This window comes from Bubalus bubalis, chromosome 3 (genome assembly GCF_019923935.1).
Source record: "Bubalus bubalis isolate 160015118507 breed Murrah chromosome 3, NDDB_SH_1, whole genome shotgun sequence".
Lineage (NCBI taxonomy): Eukaryota > Metazoa > Chordata > Mammalia > Artiodactyla > Bovidae > Bubalus > Bubalus bubalis.
This window is the reverse complement of record NC_059159.1, coordinates 44,598,056-44,613,393: the sequence shown is the minus strand read 5'-3', so window position 1 is coordinate 44,613,393 and position 15,338 is coordinate 44,598,056. Positions and strand designations below refer to the sequence as shown.

At 50.0% G+C, this 15,338-nt stretch overlaps 1 protein-coding gene across 2 annotated transcripts in view; it reads right to left on the bottom strand.

Moving 5' to 3' along the window:
- Positions 1-15,338, bottom strand: part of RAB11FIP4 (RAB11 family interacting protein 4) — a 111,760-nt gene that overhangs the window by 66,535 nt on the left and 29,887 nt on the right. The window contains exon 1 of one of the 2 annotated variants that reach the window (XM_044939533.1): positions 9,102-9,220. The exons of the other annotated variant lie outside the window; for it this stretch is intronic. Coding sequence (XP_044795468.1) covers positions 9,102-9,107 — 6 coding nt within the window. The 5' untranslated portion in view covers positions 9,108-9,220. Of the gene's footprint in view, positions 1-9,101; positions 9,221-15,338 lie in introns of those variants that run through there. 2 annotated transcript variants of the gene reach the window in all.

The window sequence follows — 15,338 nt, the reverse complement described above, 5'->3', positions numbered from 1 at the left end:
GAGGGCATGGCAACGCATTCCAGTATTCTTACTTGGAAAATTCCATGGACAGAGGAGCCTGGCAAGCTACAGTCCATGGGTTGCAAAAGAGTCAGACTCGACTGAGCACGAACGCTACTGATATTTCCGGTGTGCAGGTCAGAGGTCACTTCAGAGCTCCAAACACAGTAGAATGGCCGGGGGAATTCTGCCTCCTCTCCCCAGCCCCTGCCTAACCCCCATCCCCCAGACTTAGTTTCATTTTTTTTTTTTTTTTGAGTAAAAGATTGTCCTTCAGCAATGGAGATATTTCAGATGAGTTACCTTTGGTCCTAAGAAAACCTCTCTGGCCCTTTCTCCCAGACTGGGGTCAGGGAAGTGAGGAGAGGCCTGGGAAACTTGAAAAGCCTCAGGAAAAGTGGACACAGAGCTGGCTATCTGCACTACCGGGGGCCAGACAGGTGCAGATTCAAGTTCTGGCTCTGCACACTGCAGTCCTGAGACCGTGGGCAAGCTACTTAATGTCATCTGTGCCTCAGCTTCCTCACCAGTAAAATGGATGTAATGGTACCTCCTTGGCAGGGTTGGTCTGAGTAGACAGGAGGGGGTAGTGATGAGAGATTAGATAAGAAAAAAGCCTTTGCAGGTTTGACATTCCATCCCTCCTGCCCCAGCCCTGCCCTTGTGTCTGGTTCCTGGTGAGATCTGGGGCCAACTCTATAGGAGAGATCAGAGGGCCAGAGAGAGATGGGCTGGAGAGAGACCAGAGAGAGAAGAAGCAGGGGAGAGAGAAAAGTCAGGGCATCCTGGCACAGACAGGACAAGTTGAGAGGAGGGGTCCTGGCAGCGGGGCAGGGGTGTGCGCAGTCGCCTGGGGAAGGTCGGGCCCGCCAGCAGGCCAAAGGGGGCCCTGCCCGGCCCAGCTCCCACTCCTAGGGCCACAGCCTTGCTGCTCCCTCTTGGTCTGTCTCCTTCCCCCACCTCCCCACCCTCTCCTCCACCTTGCCCCCCAGAGAGGGGGTGGGTGGGAATCAGCAGTGCTTGCCTGGAGTCAGGCACCCTCTAGAGAAGGGGAAGGGGGTGGGAGAGCTAGGGACCCCTCAGGAAAGGGGGCACGGGTCATGGCCCAGAGCTGGGGTCCCTCAGGGAGGGGGTGGGTGCAGCCTGCTTGTTCCAGCACTTCCAGAGAGGTGAGCTCCCAACTCCAGGAAGGCCCTCATTCAGCCAGTCAGTGAACACTAACCGAGGAACTCACTCAGGCCCAGGACTGGGCAGGGCAGAGCAATCAGGGAGGCTGGACCTGGCCCTGAGAGTGCACAGTCTGGACGGAGAGAAACAGGAATCAATGGGGCCCACCCTCCAAATTGCCATTCTTGAACTGCTGGTCCCAATGACCAACAGAACAAAATGCTTGTTTACCAAACTCTGATGAAGCATCCCTTCTTCATCAAAGGGGAGCTGTGAACTGTGAACTCCAGCCACCCTTGCTGAGTCAGCAGGCAGCCCCTTCTCAACAGCTCTCCAAGCAGAGGCTGGCCTCAGATCCACCCCCGAGGGCCAAGCTGCCCTGTGGCCCCCCACCCCCCAGTGGTTCTTCCTTTGTTTATTCCTCCTGTAAAGAAATCTCCTCTTGCCTAACCCTTGCCTGAGACACTTGCAGAGCTTCCTCAACATTGAGAGTTTCTTTTCGCCCTCCCTTGGAATAATCCTTTCAATTAGTCTCTTCTTACTGAATCCAAACTCATTTTTTTTGGTGGTGGGGAACTCATTTTTTTATTGTGGTTGACATCTGTAAAACTATTTACAATAAAAGACACTCATAGTAGTTGGGCTTAAAAAAATAAAGATAAGCCCTACAGAAAAAGCAGGTAAATAAGTAAATGAAAAGCTGATTCACCATTGGCTGTAAGTTTTCTAACTACCAAGACCAAAAAAAGGGAAAGCAAGTCTGTAGTCACAGCACAATTCTCCTGATCTGATGCGAGAAGGAAATCAGTTCATCAGGAGAGACTTTTTCTCTGGTGCAAACTCCTAATACACACACACACACACACACACACAAGATCAAATCATGAAAAATGGCAAACTGGATAAAGTTTCCAGCAGCAATTTTAAGGAGGCTGAAGAAATATGCCGTTCAGCATTGCCTTCCACTGAGCCAAGGGAATAAAAACAAAAATGCACGTCTATGAAGAGGTTTCTGCAAGAAGGTAAGATGACACAGTGCTTTCCGATGTGGAACTGGATAGCAGGAGTGGAAAGTCTAAAGGAATGAGGGTTAGTGTGTCCTCAGGAAAACGTTCTCCCATATCACTCTTCCAGGCTGAGCTCCTGCCTGTCAATTCAGGACTGCACTCTTGGTGGCGGGAGGTATGATTCCTTCCAGGCCACAGCCGATGTTCACTGCAGCAGATAAAGGTCCTGACAAGCCTCTGCCTGGGTGCCAAACCCCTCACCCATCTCAGGGGTCTGTTCAGCCCAGATTAAAAATTTCCTTGAGGAAAGCAAGAAAATCCCAAGTTTCAGCACCAGAAAAAGCCCAGGCCGGAAGTGGTAAAGGCAGCCGTTCTAGATAGGTTCTGAATGGAGCCACAGCGTCAGTGTTGAGAAGATGCTCAGCTGCCCAGCCCCGTGGTCAAAGGAGCCCCCCTCTATCCAACCAGATGCAGCGAGTGTGTACACAGCAGGACTGATCTGGAAAGACTGATGCTGAAGCTCCAATACTTTGGCCACCTGATGCAAAGAGCCGACTCATTAGAAAAGATCCTGATGCCAGGAAAGATTGAGAGCAGGAGGAGAAGAGGGCAACAGAGAATGAGATGGTCGGATGGCATCATCGACTCAATGGACATGAGTCTGAGCAAGTTCTTGGAGATAGTGAAGGACAGGGAAGCCTGTCGTGCTGTAGTTCATGGGGTGGCAAAGAGAGACTGAACAACCATAACAAAGCAGGGGCTGGGCAAGGCTCTGAGGCAGGGACTTGTGCAGTGTCCCTCCTGCCCTTCCGTCCTGTGCTTATTATCTGTCCTGTGCTGATAATCAGAGAAGCTTGGGGGAGAATCATCAGCTAACAGGGGGCCCCCACAGAGCCCACAGAAAGTTCCCTGAGAGTCAGACTTCCTGCAGTGTCTTGTATTCTGTTCAGTCATTTTTATTACCCTGGTCAGGAAAGGGAACAGCTGTTTATCCCTCATAAAATGTTTGTTTTTTGCCCTCGGGCTCCGCAGGTGTGGTTTTCAGGCCCTCTAGCCCTCACTACCCTGGGAGAAGGGTCTGACACAGGGGTGGGCCCAAGCCCCAGGGGCTGAATTTCTGGGATGCTAGTTTGGAAGGAAGTCAGCAACCCTGGGGCAAAAGACATTCAAGTCTCCCAGTCTAGGCACTGAGAGCTCAGAGATTCCAGCATTTTCTAGGCACCTTACTGAGTGCTTTGCATGCATTCTCATTTCTTGTTTTTACAATAACCCTGTGCAGAAGGCACCAATTTAGCCATGCAAGAAAGCGAGACTTGGGACTTCTCTGGTGGTCAAGTGGTTAAGAATCTGCCTGCCAGTGCAGGGGACCTAGGTTCGATCCCTGCTCTGGGAAGATCCCACATGCCCTGGGCAACTACCTCCACGCGCCACAACTACTGAAGCCCACTGGAGCCTAGAGCCCGCACGCTACAACCACTGAGACTGTGGCCCTGGAGCCCATGCTCTGCAGTGAGTGAGTAACCCCTCCAGTGCAGCCATAAACAAACAAATAAAAGAAACTGAGGCTCAGAGACGTTAAGTAATTTGCTCAGGGTGGTCCACTAGTAAGTAACAGGGTCGGGATTCAAATCCAGGCCCCTCAGACCCCAAAGGCCACGCTCTTCCCAAGGTTAACTCAGCCCTTTGCCTCCGGGGCCGATCAAGCCTGCCCCAGGCTGCCTCCAAGTGCAAGTCCATGTGTGCTCAGCAGTGTCTGTCCCTTTGCGACCCCGTGAACTGTAGCCCACCAGGCTCCTCTGTCCATGGGATTCTCTAAGCAAGAGTACTGGAGCCGGTTGCCATTTCCTCCTCCAGGGGACCTTCCCCACCCAAGGATCGAACCTGCCTCTTCTGGGTTGGCAGGCAGATTCTTTATCACTGTGAAGGCAGTCGGAGCCAGTCGGAGCCGAAGCTTGGGAATCCCTCCATTGCCCAATTCTCAGCCGGGTCAGCTGTGCCGTCCTGCACCAGGGCAGTGAGCCGGGCCTGACTTCCCCCCAGACACAGAGCCCCCAGGTGTCTGCTTAAGGAAAGCAGCTCGGAGAGAAAAGAGAGCAGTGATGGAGCAGGTGGCTCAGCACAGCTCCCGGGAGAGCATGTCCTGTCTGCCACGGTAGCAGACATGTGGAGACGGACACCACGCGCCTCCGCATGGGCGGAGGGGACGGCGACTGCTAGAAACAACACTTCCTGGCAGACGGTGGGAGGGAGAGAGGCAATGGAGGCACGTCCAGGCTCTTTCTTTCCACATTTCCCCATAGCACTGAAGGGAAGGGGGTGTGGTGTGGACTCAAAAGGTACCAAAAGCACGGTTGGTGTGGTCCCCCACCAGGACCGTCACCACCATGGGGGAGCTTGTAGGAGACACACAGTTGGGTGACCCTAGAGCTGTGTGGATCAGAGTCTGCACTGTCAAGCCCCCAGTGACTCATTAACATACATATTAGAGGTTCAGAGCCCCAGTGCAGAGGCAGAGAAAATGAGAGAAAGTGAAAGTGCTGGTCATTCAGTCATGTCCAACTCTTTGCAAGTCCATGGACTGTAGCCCACCAGGCTCCTCTGTCCATGGAATTCTCTGGACAAGAGTGGGTTGCCATTTCCTTCTCCAGGGGATCTTCCCAACTCAGGGATGGAACCTGGGTCTCCTGCATTGCAGGCAGATTCTTTACTGTCTGAGCCACCAGGGAAGCCCTATACACACTAGAGTTTCAGAGTCTCGGTGAGGTGGCAGAACAAATAGCCCTTTTTCAGTTCTTTCCTATGCCCACCCCTCTGCCTCCCCTCGCTGCACCGAAGTGTGGTTTTTACACCCTTTGGCCTGGAGAGGGCGCCCCTCAACTGCTCCCGGGTGGGAGGAAACCCGCCCGCCCCTCCCTGGCAGAGTTGACCTCACACTGCTGAGATGCATCTGTACAACAGGTACTGCCAGCTGCTCCTGGCCAGCACCGTGCTCCACGTGGAAGGCACAGCCCTCCACCCACGTGGAGGAGACAGACAAGACCCAGACAGTTAAGATCGTGGCAAACGGTGCAGGACAAGCAGGGTGTTATGACAGGGACAGGGTGTAGAGGGCGTTCCTTGAGATGAGTGTGCAAGGAAGGCTTCTCTGAAGGAGTGACACTTGTGCGGACACTTGAAGGATACAAGCATGGCTGTGCAAAGACTAGAGGGTGAGGGTTAGAGGTAGAAATAACAGCCAGGCAGAGGAAAGGAGCTGGCTTCCGGGGCTTGAGGAACAGAAAACAGGCCAGCGTGGCTGGAACAGTGAGGATCGCGGGCAGGATGGGAGGGGGGCAGGTCAGAGGTTCAGGCCAAAGTGAAAGCTGCTAGGTCACAGTGAGAAGTCAGAGCTTAGGATCTGACCCTCAGATGACAAGTGGTCGGAGCCTCTTCAGTGAGGGAGTTGTAGGACCTGATGTAAGAGTCTGAAAGGACACTCTGGCTGTGGTGTGGAGAAAGGCAAGCGACGATGCCGTGACAAGGTGGGGGGTGGTGTAAAGCTCTGATAGGGTGTAATATGGAGGTTGAAAGAAGCGGTCACCTCGGGACATATCCTGGAAGTAAAACCCAGCAGGCCTTGTGGACAGGTGGCTATGGAAGGAAGGAGAGACAGTGGCCACGACTCAGTCCTTGATCTGAGTGATCAGGTGGGTGGAGGTGGCAGGTATTGAGACGGGGAAGGTTTTAGAGGGCTGAGAGGATGGAGTAGGATCAGAGGGCTTAGTGCCAGACATGTGTGAAACACCCACTAGACATTAGCACAGGGGGCCTCGCATTTCCATATGAGTCTGGAGCCAAAGGCAAAATCAGTGGGGAGACGTGTTTTTGGGGGCTTGGAGGTGATGGTGCATAGAGAGCAGAAGTCTGGTCAATTATTCCAGATTAACCGAGTCTAAACAGACATGACGACTAAATGTAACACTTGGATCTGAGATCAAAAAGAAAAGCTACAAATACATTGGAAAGAAACTTTACTGGTGGTCCATTGGCTTAGACTCCACGTTCCCAATGCAGGGGGCCTGGTTCAACCCCTGGTCAGGGAACTAGATCCCACATGTCGCAATGGAGACTGAAGATCCTGGGTGCCACAACGAAGACCCGGCACAGCCAAACAAAAAAGAAGCAGCAGCCTTCATCGCAAGGAAAAAATAAATCTGGAGTTTACGTTAGACACCCACGGCTGATGACTGTGTTGTGGTTAGGGAGGAGGGTCTGAGGGAGGGTCAAGTGTTTAAGGATGAAGTGTCATAAAGTCAGCAACTAGCTCTCAGACAAGCCCCCCAGGCCCCCAAAAGTGTGTGCACAGAGACACACACAGAGGCAGAGAAGGAAACCTGCCAACACGCTCACAATTGGTGAATGCAGGGCGCCGGATCTATGGGTTCTCACTGTGCTGTTCGCTCACAGCTTTGCCGAAAGTGGGAGGACAAGCACGTTTGCGGGTCTCTGTAAAGTCAGTGTGATCGGCCCTCTGTTCTCGCATCTTCTGCAGGGCGCCCTGAGCTCTCAGAGGTTTTCAAAACTGGGTCGCAGATGAAGAACTCTTGCAATGAGAAACCCTCTACATGAGATTCCTGTTTCGGCCCTGATGCATGGAGCCCGCCCTGCTCCCCGTGGGTCCTCGAAGGCCTCTCTGCGGGAAAGCAGTCACGGCTCATTGGCCACCAAGAATGTTCCCTGCCCGGGGCCTGAGCACCCAGGCAACCCAGTTCTATGGGAGACGGATACCTCCCGCCAGGGCCCTGTGGTCCCGAACCACTCTCCCCAGAGGATACTTTTCGGAGGAGCACGTGGGAAGGGCAGCTGGCATCTGAACACTGGCGCTGTGCCAGGCACTGGCCATTTTCAAGGTATAAGACTTCTCCCCACCCCCACCCCAGCCCCTGCATTCCATCCTCAGGGCAAGTATTGATGTGAACTGACGAGAATCCAGGATGCTGTACGGGTCACGGCTTCATGGAATCCCCTGAGGAGCTTTAGAAAGTGCTGACGCCTGGATCTCACCCCGAGAGGTTCTGAGTCCATTGGTCTGAGGGACAGCTGGGCATCTGGAATCGTAAAAGCTTCCAGGGAATTCTAATATGCTGCAACATCGAGACTTCCTGACGTAGATCCTTGGTTTTCAACATCAGGTGTGCATTCTAATTACTTGGGGAGCTTTTAAAAACAGATGAGTGGACACCTCCCCAGACTAAATGAATTAGAATCTCTGGGAGGAGGGACCAAAGTATTAGTATGTTTTGAAAGCATTCTGCATGACCCAGGTGTTGCTGGTGGTAAAGAATCCTCCTGCCAATGCAGGAGACTCAGGTTTGATCCTTGGGTGGGGAAGATTCCCTGGAGGAGGAAATGGCAACCCACTCCAGTATTCTTGCCTGGAGAATCTCATTGACAGAGGAGCCTGGCAGGCTACAGTCCACGGGGTTGCAAAGAGTCTGACACGACTGGGCAGGCATGCAATGCATGACTCCAGCTTGAAGCCTGGCTTAAGAACTGTTTGTTTAGGCGGTGCTTTCTGAGAACTAGCACCCATCTTGATGCAACTGTATGCGTGAACTAACGTCTGTCCTTAAGTGATTGTGTATACGTGTGTTTTCCCAGTTACCTGTGTCAAAAATTTACTTAACTCATCAGGGAGGGAACCAGCAGGCTGAGATAGCTTCAAAGGAGAACAGGAGAGATCAAAGTATGTATAGTCAATGAAAGAAACAATGCTGAGGGGATTTCCTGATGGTCTAGCGGCTAAGAGCCTGTGCTCCCAATGCAGGGGTCATGGGTTCGATCCCTGGTCAGGGAACTAGATCCCACAAGCCGCAAGTAAGTGTTTGCATGCCGCAACTAAAGATCCCACATGCCGCAATGAAGATGGAAGATCCCCCGTGCCACAACTAAGACCTAATGCGGCCAAGTAAAGAAATTAAATGTATATATATTTTATATATATAATATATTATAATATATAACTAATATATTTATATGTAATACAAACATATATTTTATATGTAATGTTTAATATATGTAAATAAATATATATTTAATATAGAATAAATATATATATTTTAAAGAAAGGATGCTGAGAGATGGCCAATTTAGTTATGAACCTGGCTAATATCCTACAGGATAGTAAAACCAAACCTTTCCCCTTGTGCTCAGCTTTAAAAAGACAGGATGTAAGTGGTCACTCTCTCAAGTCTGCTCAAACTCTAACTCAGTGAATCTAAGTTCCAAAAGCAGGCGCAAACTTGAGCATTAAGACCTGAGTAGGCAGGAGGTGGAGGCCGCCCTGGTGGCTCAGATGGTAAAGAATCTGCCTGCAAAGTGGGAGACCCAGGTTTGATCCTTGGGTCAGGAAGATCCCCTGGAGAAGGGAATGGCTACCCACTCCAGTATTCTTACCCGGAGAATTCCATGGACACAGGAGCCTGGAGGGCTACAGCCCATGGAGTCGCAAAGAGTCAGACACAACTGAGTGACGGAGCATGCGTGCATGCAGGCAGGAGATGGAGCTGAAGAAGTCCTGGAAGGCGGACTTACAAGCCTGGCTTAGCCCAGCCTTTCTAGGGTAGGGATGGTCGGGGCAGAAGACGGGGGATAGACGGTCCAGGGCAGACCAGGGAACAAACAGTAGAGGTCATCAACATCGCCTCTTCTTTTGCCCCTGTCGCCTTTGGGTTAATCAGAATTTAGTTTCTTCTCAAGGATATGACTCAAGGATCTTTTTATTCTTAGAGAAATTCTCGGGCTTGGGATAAGTAAATTATTCTTTCCTTTGGAAGGAGGAAGGTGTTGAAACAGAAAGCACACACACACACTGGGGCCGTATATAAGCAGAGAGGATCAAACAAGGCCCCTCCCTGAGCTAGGAAGCAGCCACCCCCCTCTCCTTACCAGCATGAGCACGGTGCCTCCACCCACACCTTCACCAGCACCGCTGAGTCACAGCGCTGTTTGTCAGGAAAAGTATTTTTAGAATTTAAAAGTACCGTTGTTGCCGGTGGTTTTAGAAATGCTTGCTTCAGAATGGATGAAATTAAGCAATGGTGGACTTGGACCTTTGAGCCTGACACACCCCCAGTTTAGGAGAGAAGCTCAGGGCAGATATTTAAAAACTGTGCGGGCAAGACTGAAGTTTGGGGACTTCCTTGGTGGTCCAGTGGCTCAGACTCCATGCTCCCAGCGCCAGGGGCCTTGGTTTGATCCCTGGTGGGGGAACTAGATCCTGCATGTGGCAACTAAGATCAAAGATCCACCATGCTGCAAATAAGACCTGGCACGGCCAAATAACTAAATATTAAAAAAAGAAAATAGACGAGTTTGGCAAAGCTCCTTCTGATTATAAGCCAGTTTGGGCTCAGGCTGAAGACTTGATTCCCAGCAAACCCCAGTCTGTTTTGCCCTCCAGGGACCCCTTAAGTATAACTCCATAAAGAACTTCTCGCCTGTGAGGTGAAGTGGGCAGGAGAGGAGCTGAAATTAAAAACAAAAATTGGATCCTGATCTTAACATAGACATCAACATTCACTCTGTGAATCAAAGCTTTAAATATAAAAACCAAACACATAAAGAAAATAAAACAGAAGAGTGTCAGCCTTGGGCAGGAAAGCTAAGTATTACGCCAAAGGCGGAAGCCACAACGGAAAAGATTAATGAGTTGGCTATAAAAATCTTTTAAATTTGCTGTCATAAACAAAGTTAAAAATAAATGACAAGCTGAAAAAATACTTGTGATGTATGTCTAAAAGTTAATATTTCTAGTTCTTTTAAAGCAATGGAAATGAATACATCCACAGAAGCGAGGGTGAAGAATGTGGGCTGCCAGTTAATGAAGAAAAGAACTCCTGGTGACCGATAAAGGCAATATAAGAAGTTCAACCATATTATGATTCAAAAGAGCAATCCTAATTTTAGCCTCTCAAATGAGAAAGATCTGAGAAAGCAGAACAGCCAGTATCCAAGGGTAGGAGGAATCTGACACAATCCTTAAGAAAGATTAATTGACACAACTTTTCTGGAAAGGAATTTGACAGATGTATGAGAAATTCTAAGAATTGAATCGTTTGGATCAAACAGTTTCCACCTATCAGAATTTATTTTAAAGATTGGTAAACGGGCTCCCCCGATGGTTCGGTTGTAAAGAATCCGCCTGCCAATGCAGGAGACACGGGTTCGATCCCCGGTCCAGGAAGATCCCACGTGCCGCAGAGCAATTAATCCTGTGTGCCACAACTGTTGAGCCTGTGCTCTAGAGCCCATGTGTCCTACAGCCGGGCTCTGCAACGAGAGAAGCCACCACAATGAGAAGCCCTTGAACCGCAACTAGAGAGCAGCCCCCACTCACAGCAACTCGAGAAAAGCCTGTGTAACAACGAAGACGAAGCACCGCCAAAGATAAACAAATAAATAAATAAATATATAATATAATATAATATAAAAGTTTGGTAAACCTTTTCTGTAAAGGGCAGATAGTAAATATTTTAGGCCCTGTGGCAGCCACTCAACTCCACACTGTGCTGGGAAAGCAGCCAAACAAGTGAGCAGATGATGGGTGTGGCCGTGTTCCAATAAAACTTTATTTACACAAGCAGGCTGCTAGACTTGGCCCATGGGAAATATAGTTTGGCAACCTTTGTCCTACTCTAAAACAATGGGGAACAATTTAGCTACAAGAATGATTATATAATGATTATAACAGGAAGCCCCGGGCGTCCCTGGTAGTTCAGCTGGTAAAGAATCCGCCTGCAATGCAGGAGACCGGGGTTTGATCCCTGAGTTAGGGAAGATCCCCTGGAGAAGGGAATGACAGCCCACTCTAGTATTCTTGCCTGGAGAACTCCACGGAAAGAGGAGCCGGGGAGGGCTACAGTTTATGGGGTTGCAAAGAATTGGACACAACTGAAGGACTAACACTTTCATATACATACATATATAAAAATGTATATATATTTAAAACCAATAATAACTGGTAAATAAATTTGTCTTCTTGCAAGGAAATATGTAATCATTTAAATTTATGCAGAAAAAAAGAATATGACTGCATTGTTATATAGATTAAGCAGACTAGAAAATGGTTTGTAAATGAACTATTAGAACTAGTAAAAGAGTTTAGTAAGGTTGTTATGACAAGTTAACATCCAAAACCAAGAGGTCTCCTAGACATTTAGCCATAACCAATTAGAAAATATCATGGCAAAAAGATTCTACATGTAACAGAAATAGAAACTTCAAAATAGAATCACCCTATGAAGAAATGTGCAAAGCCTATTTGAGAAAATTGTAACATTTTCCTGAATGACATAAAAATAAAGAGATATACTATGTTGTTGGATGAGAGAATTCAAAATTGGAAAAAAAAAATAACAGTTCCCTTCCATTGATGTACAAATTTCAAACAAAATCTCTAGTGGGATTTAAAATGAATTTTGACCAAAAAAAAAAAAAAAAAAGAGTATTCTGGAAGAGAAAATATACAAGAATAACAAAAAACATTTTAAACAGAGAATGACAGAGGGCTTCCATTGTGGTCAGTGGTTAAGAATCCGCCTTGCAATGCATAAGACACTGGTTCAATCCCTGGTCCCAGAAGATCCACATGCCGAGGGGCCACTGAGCCTGCGCGCCACAACTAATTAGCCTGCGCTCTGGAGTCTGAGAACCGCAACTACTGCACCCACGTGCCACAATGACCGAAGCCCGCGTGCCTAAAGCCCGTGCTCTGCAACAAGAGAAGCCGCCACAGTGAGAAGCCCTCGCACTGCCGCTGGAGAGTAGCCCTCCACTTGCCGGAACTAGAAAAAGCTGCACGCAGCAACGAAGACTCAGCACAGCCAAAAATAAATAAATATTTGTTTTTAAATGATCGGGACTTCCCTGGTGGTCCAGTGGCTAAGATTCCACACTCCCAATGTAGGGGACCCAGGTTCAATCCCCGGTCAGGGAACTCGATCCCACATGCCACAACAGAGACTGAAGATCCCAAATCCTCCAACTAAGACCTGGTACAGCCAAATAAAGAAATATATATTAAAAAAAAAAAAGAATGATGAGGAAGGCTTTCTCTATCAGATATTACACTATAAAGCAAGAGTAACTGAAGCTGTGGTTTTGGCTTAGAAATAGGGAGACAAATAGATCAACACAAATAGACCAGAGTCCAGAAAGAGACCCACATTATACAGAAATTTAGCTCACAATAAAGGGGTGAAGTTTCAAATAAGTGGAGAAAGAGGCACTATTCCACAGTAGCCGTGTGAATGACCGGCAGCATTAGGGAAATGCCAGATATTATCCTTCACCATAAACAGTGACACAGATGGAAGCGAGAGTGAGTTTTCCACCAGCAGAGAGAAAAAAGGGCTGGTGGGATGCAGAAGCCACCTACCCAGATGGACTCGCATTGTCTGGACAGCAGGCCCAGAGCCTCTGTGGTGACAGTCAATGGTGGGGGGAGTTTGAGGGACCCGGAAGAGGGCTAAGTGGGGCCGGGTGCCCTAAGGATGCAGGGTTTGCATCAGTTTACCAACCAGCACACAAAGCGTTTCACTACTTTACTACTTCACGAGGTCCCCGCCCCACCCTGAGAGTGGGGGTCAGGGGAAAGCCGGGAGGGCAGGCTCCTGTGGTCCCAGCACCCTGCGTCATCATCGTCATCCACACTCGGGCCCAAACCCCTCCTCCCCAAGCGGCACCTGGGAAGCCCAAGTAACCATCCAGGCGCGCTCTGGCTTCGTTGGTCTCGAGCTGACACCTAGGGGACACGAGGGACACGGCAGGGCGCTGAGGGAGCAGGACTGCAGGATGAGGACCGCCCCGTGTCGGCCCCCTCGGCCCCTCCCAACCTGAGGAGCCGTGGTCTCGCCCTTCCTGGCCTTTAGCTGAATGGACCCCAAAACTGCCCAGATGGTGCAAGAGCCCGAGCTCCTGCAGGAAGGGCTTCAGTCACATCACGGAGCCTCCAAGACTGCAGCCAGGCTCCTCTGTCCACGGAGTTCCCCAGGCCTTCTCAACCCCTCCCTGTGGGAGCCCACCGGCCCAGCAGGCTGGCTTTGCACTGTCCCCCTCCTCTCTCAGTACCCAGGACCCCATGGTGAGGAATAGAGCCTCAATCACGGACGCTGCCGACCAGGCTGCCCAGCGCATGTAGTGATCAACGGCCACCTTGCTGGGCTCCGGCCACCAGAGCCCCCTGTAAGGGCCAGACCTACATGAGGGGCAGAAAAGAGTTCACAGGACGGGCTTATACCTAAAGTCCCGAGAGAGGCGCTGTGGGAGTGTTAGGGTTGCTGAGATTCGATTGACCTGGTCTCTCTGCTTTTCTGTAACCCCCAAATTCTATAAAATAAAAATGCTGCTTGAAAAAGAGGCGCACCCCCTCGGAGGCCAACTGCTCCAGGCCCCCTCTCCCCTCTTCCCCACCTGACAGTGTGGACGGCCTAGTGTGGAGGCCATGAAAGCAGCCCACGGCTGCAGGAACGGGACCGGCCCTGGGGCGGCTGGCTGCGGGGAAACCTGGCCGGGGCTCCGCTCTGGCCTCCAGCTCCTCACACGCAGGTCTTTATTTTGACGTGATTCTGAAACACTATCCAAGGGTGAAAGAAAGATGCGGACTTCAGCCTGTTTCTCATACCAATCTCCAAGACACTGCACGCCTGGAGGAAGGCAATTCTCTTGTATTAGCAACCAGTTTTTTTTTTTTAATTTTTTTTTTAATTTTTAAATTTTACATAATTGTATTAGTTTTGCCAAATTAGCAGCCAGTTTTCTCACTGAATCACCAGACGGGTATGGCGAGCCCTGCTTTACAACTGAGGGAAATGAGGCTCAGAGGGGTGGACGGTAACATGCCTGGGTCTGCAGGCTAGTCAGTGGCAAAAATGGGCCCACCTCCTCACCTTGCTTCCTGTTCAATCGATGAGGGGCTCACTCCCCAGAGCTCCGGGACACTACATGTTTGTCCTGCTTTTAGGGTCCTCTGCCCAAACACATCCTCGCCCCATATCCACTGGCCCTCCCAAGGCAGGCCTGGAGCCCTCACTGTTGGCCTCTGTGGCTCCTCGAGTCCACTTGCTTCACTCCTCCCTGCGGGCCCGTTTTGGGCACACCACCCTGGGGTCCAACCACCTGAGCCCTACCTTGGAGGTCCTGGCCTACACCTGGTCTCCGCCACCTTTGAGCCTTGGCCCTAACACCATTTTGTTGGGCAGCTTCTGGGCATTATGGCCCTGTCAACAGAAAAAAATATGCACAACCTAAAAGCTGAGAATTAGGTTTTATTTGGCGATTTACTGAGGACTTAGGCCTGAGAGATAGCCTCTCAGAAGCTCTGCCGGACTGTTCCTAAGAGGTAATGAGGAGCCAGGATACACAGGAGTTTTGCAAAACAAACAAACCAAAATCCATGGAGTCAGAATGTCAAAAGATTACTATCAATTGAAGAAAAACATATATCTCGAGTTAATGAATTTGGCACTTGTGTATGTATGGGAAGATGCAAGAGTCTGGGCTCGTTGAAATCATTTTTTTGACATGCACCTTAGCTATTTAGGGGCTTCCCTGGTGGCTTAGACGGTAGAGAATCTGCCTGCAATGCAGGAGACCCAGTTTGATCCCTGGGTTGGGAAGATCCCTTGGAGAAGGGCATGGAAAATCCCATGGACAGAGGAGCCTGGTGGGCTACAGTCCATGGGGTTGCAGAGTCAGACACAACTGAGCAACTTCACGTTTACGTTCACTTTAGCTATCTATGGCCAGGAACCTGCTTTCTCCATTCTGAATCCCCTCAGGGCGCACTGTTTGGAGAGGGGGGAAAAGGCTACAGTGGCTGATGGTGTGATGGCCACAACATCCTTTGCTACTGATACGGCAGGCAGCATTCTTTGTCCACAGTCCCCCTCTCCCATTTCTAAGCCTGACCTCCCCATTCAGCTGGATCCCAAGAGGTGCGCCACTGGCCAAAGTGACCGATCTCTGGGGTCCTGAGCCTCCTTCAGTTACAGGAAATACTCCTGTATTGAAAGTCCAGATGAAGCACCAACCAGAGGAGGGAGCAGAGGTTCTGGAGCCAGCCTGGTATCTGGTATTCCAGCTTGGTATCTTGGAAACCAAGATAATCGTCTTCCAGTTCTGGGA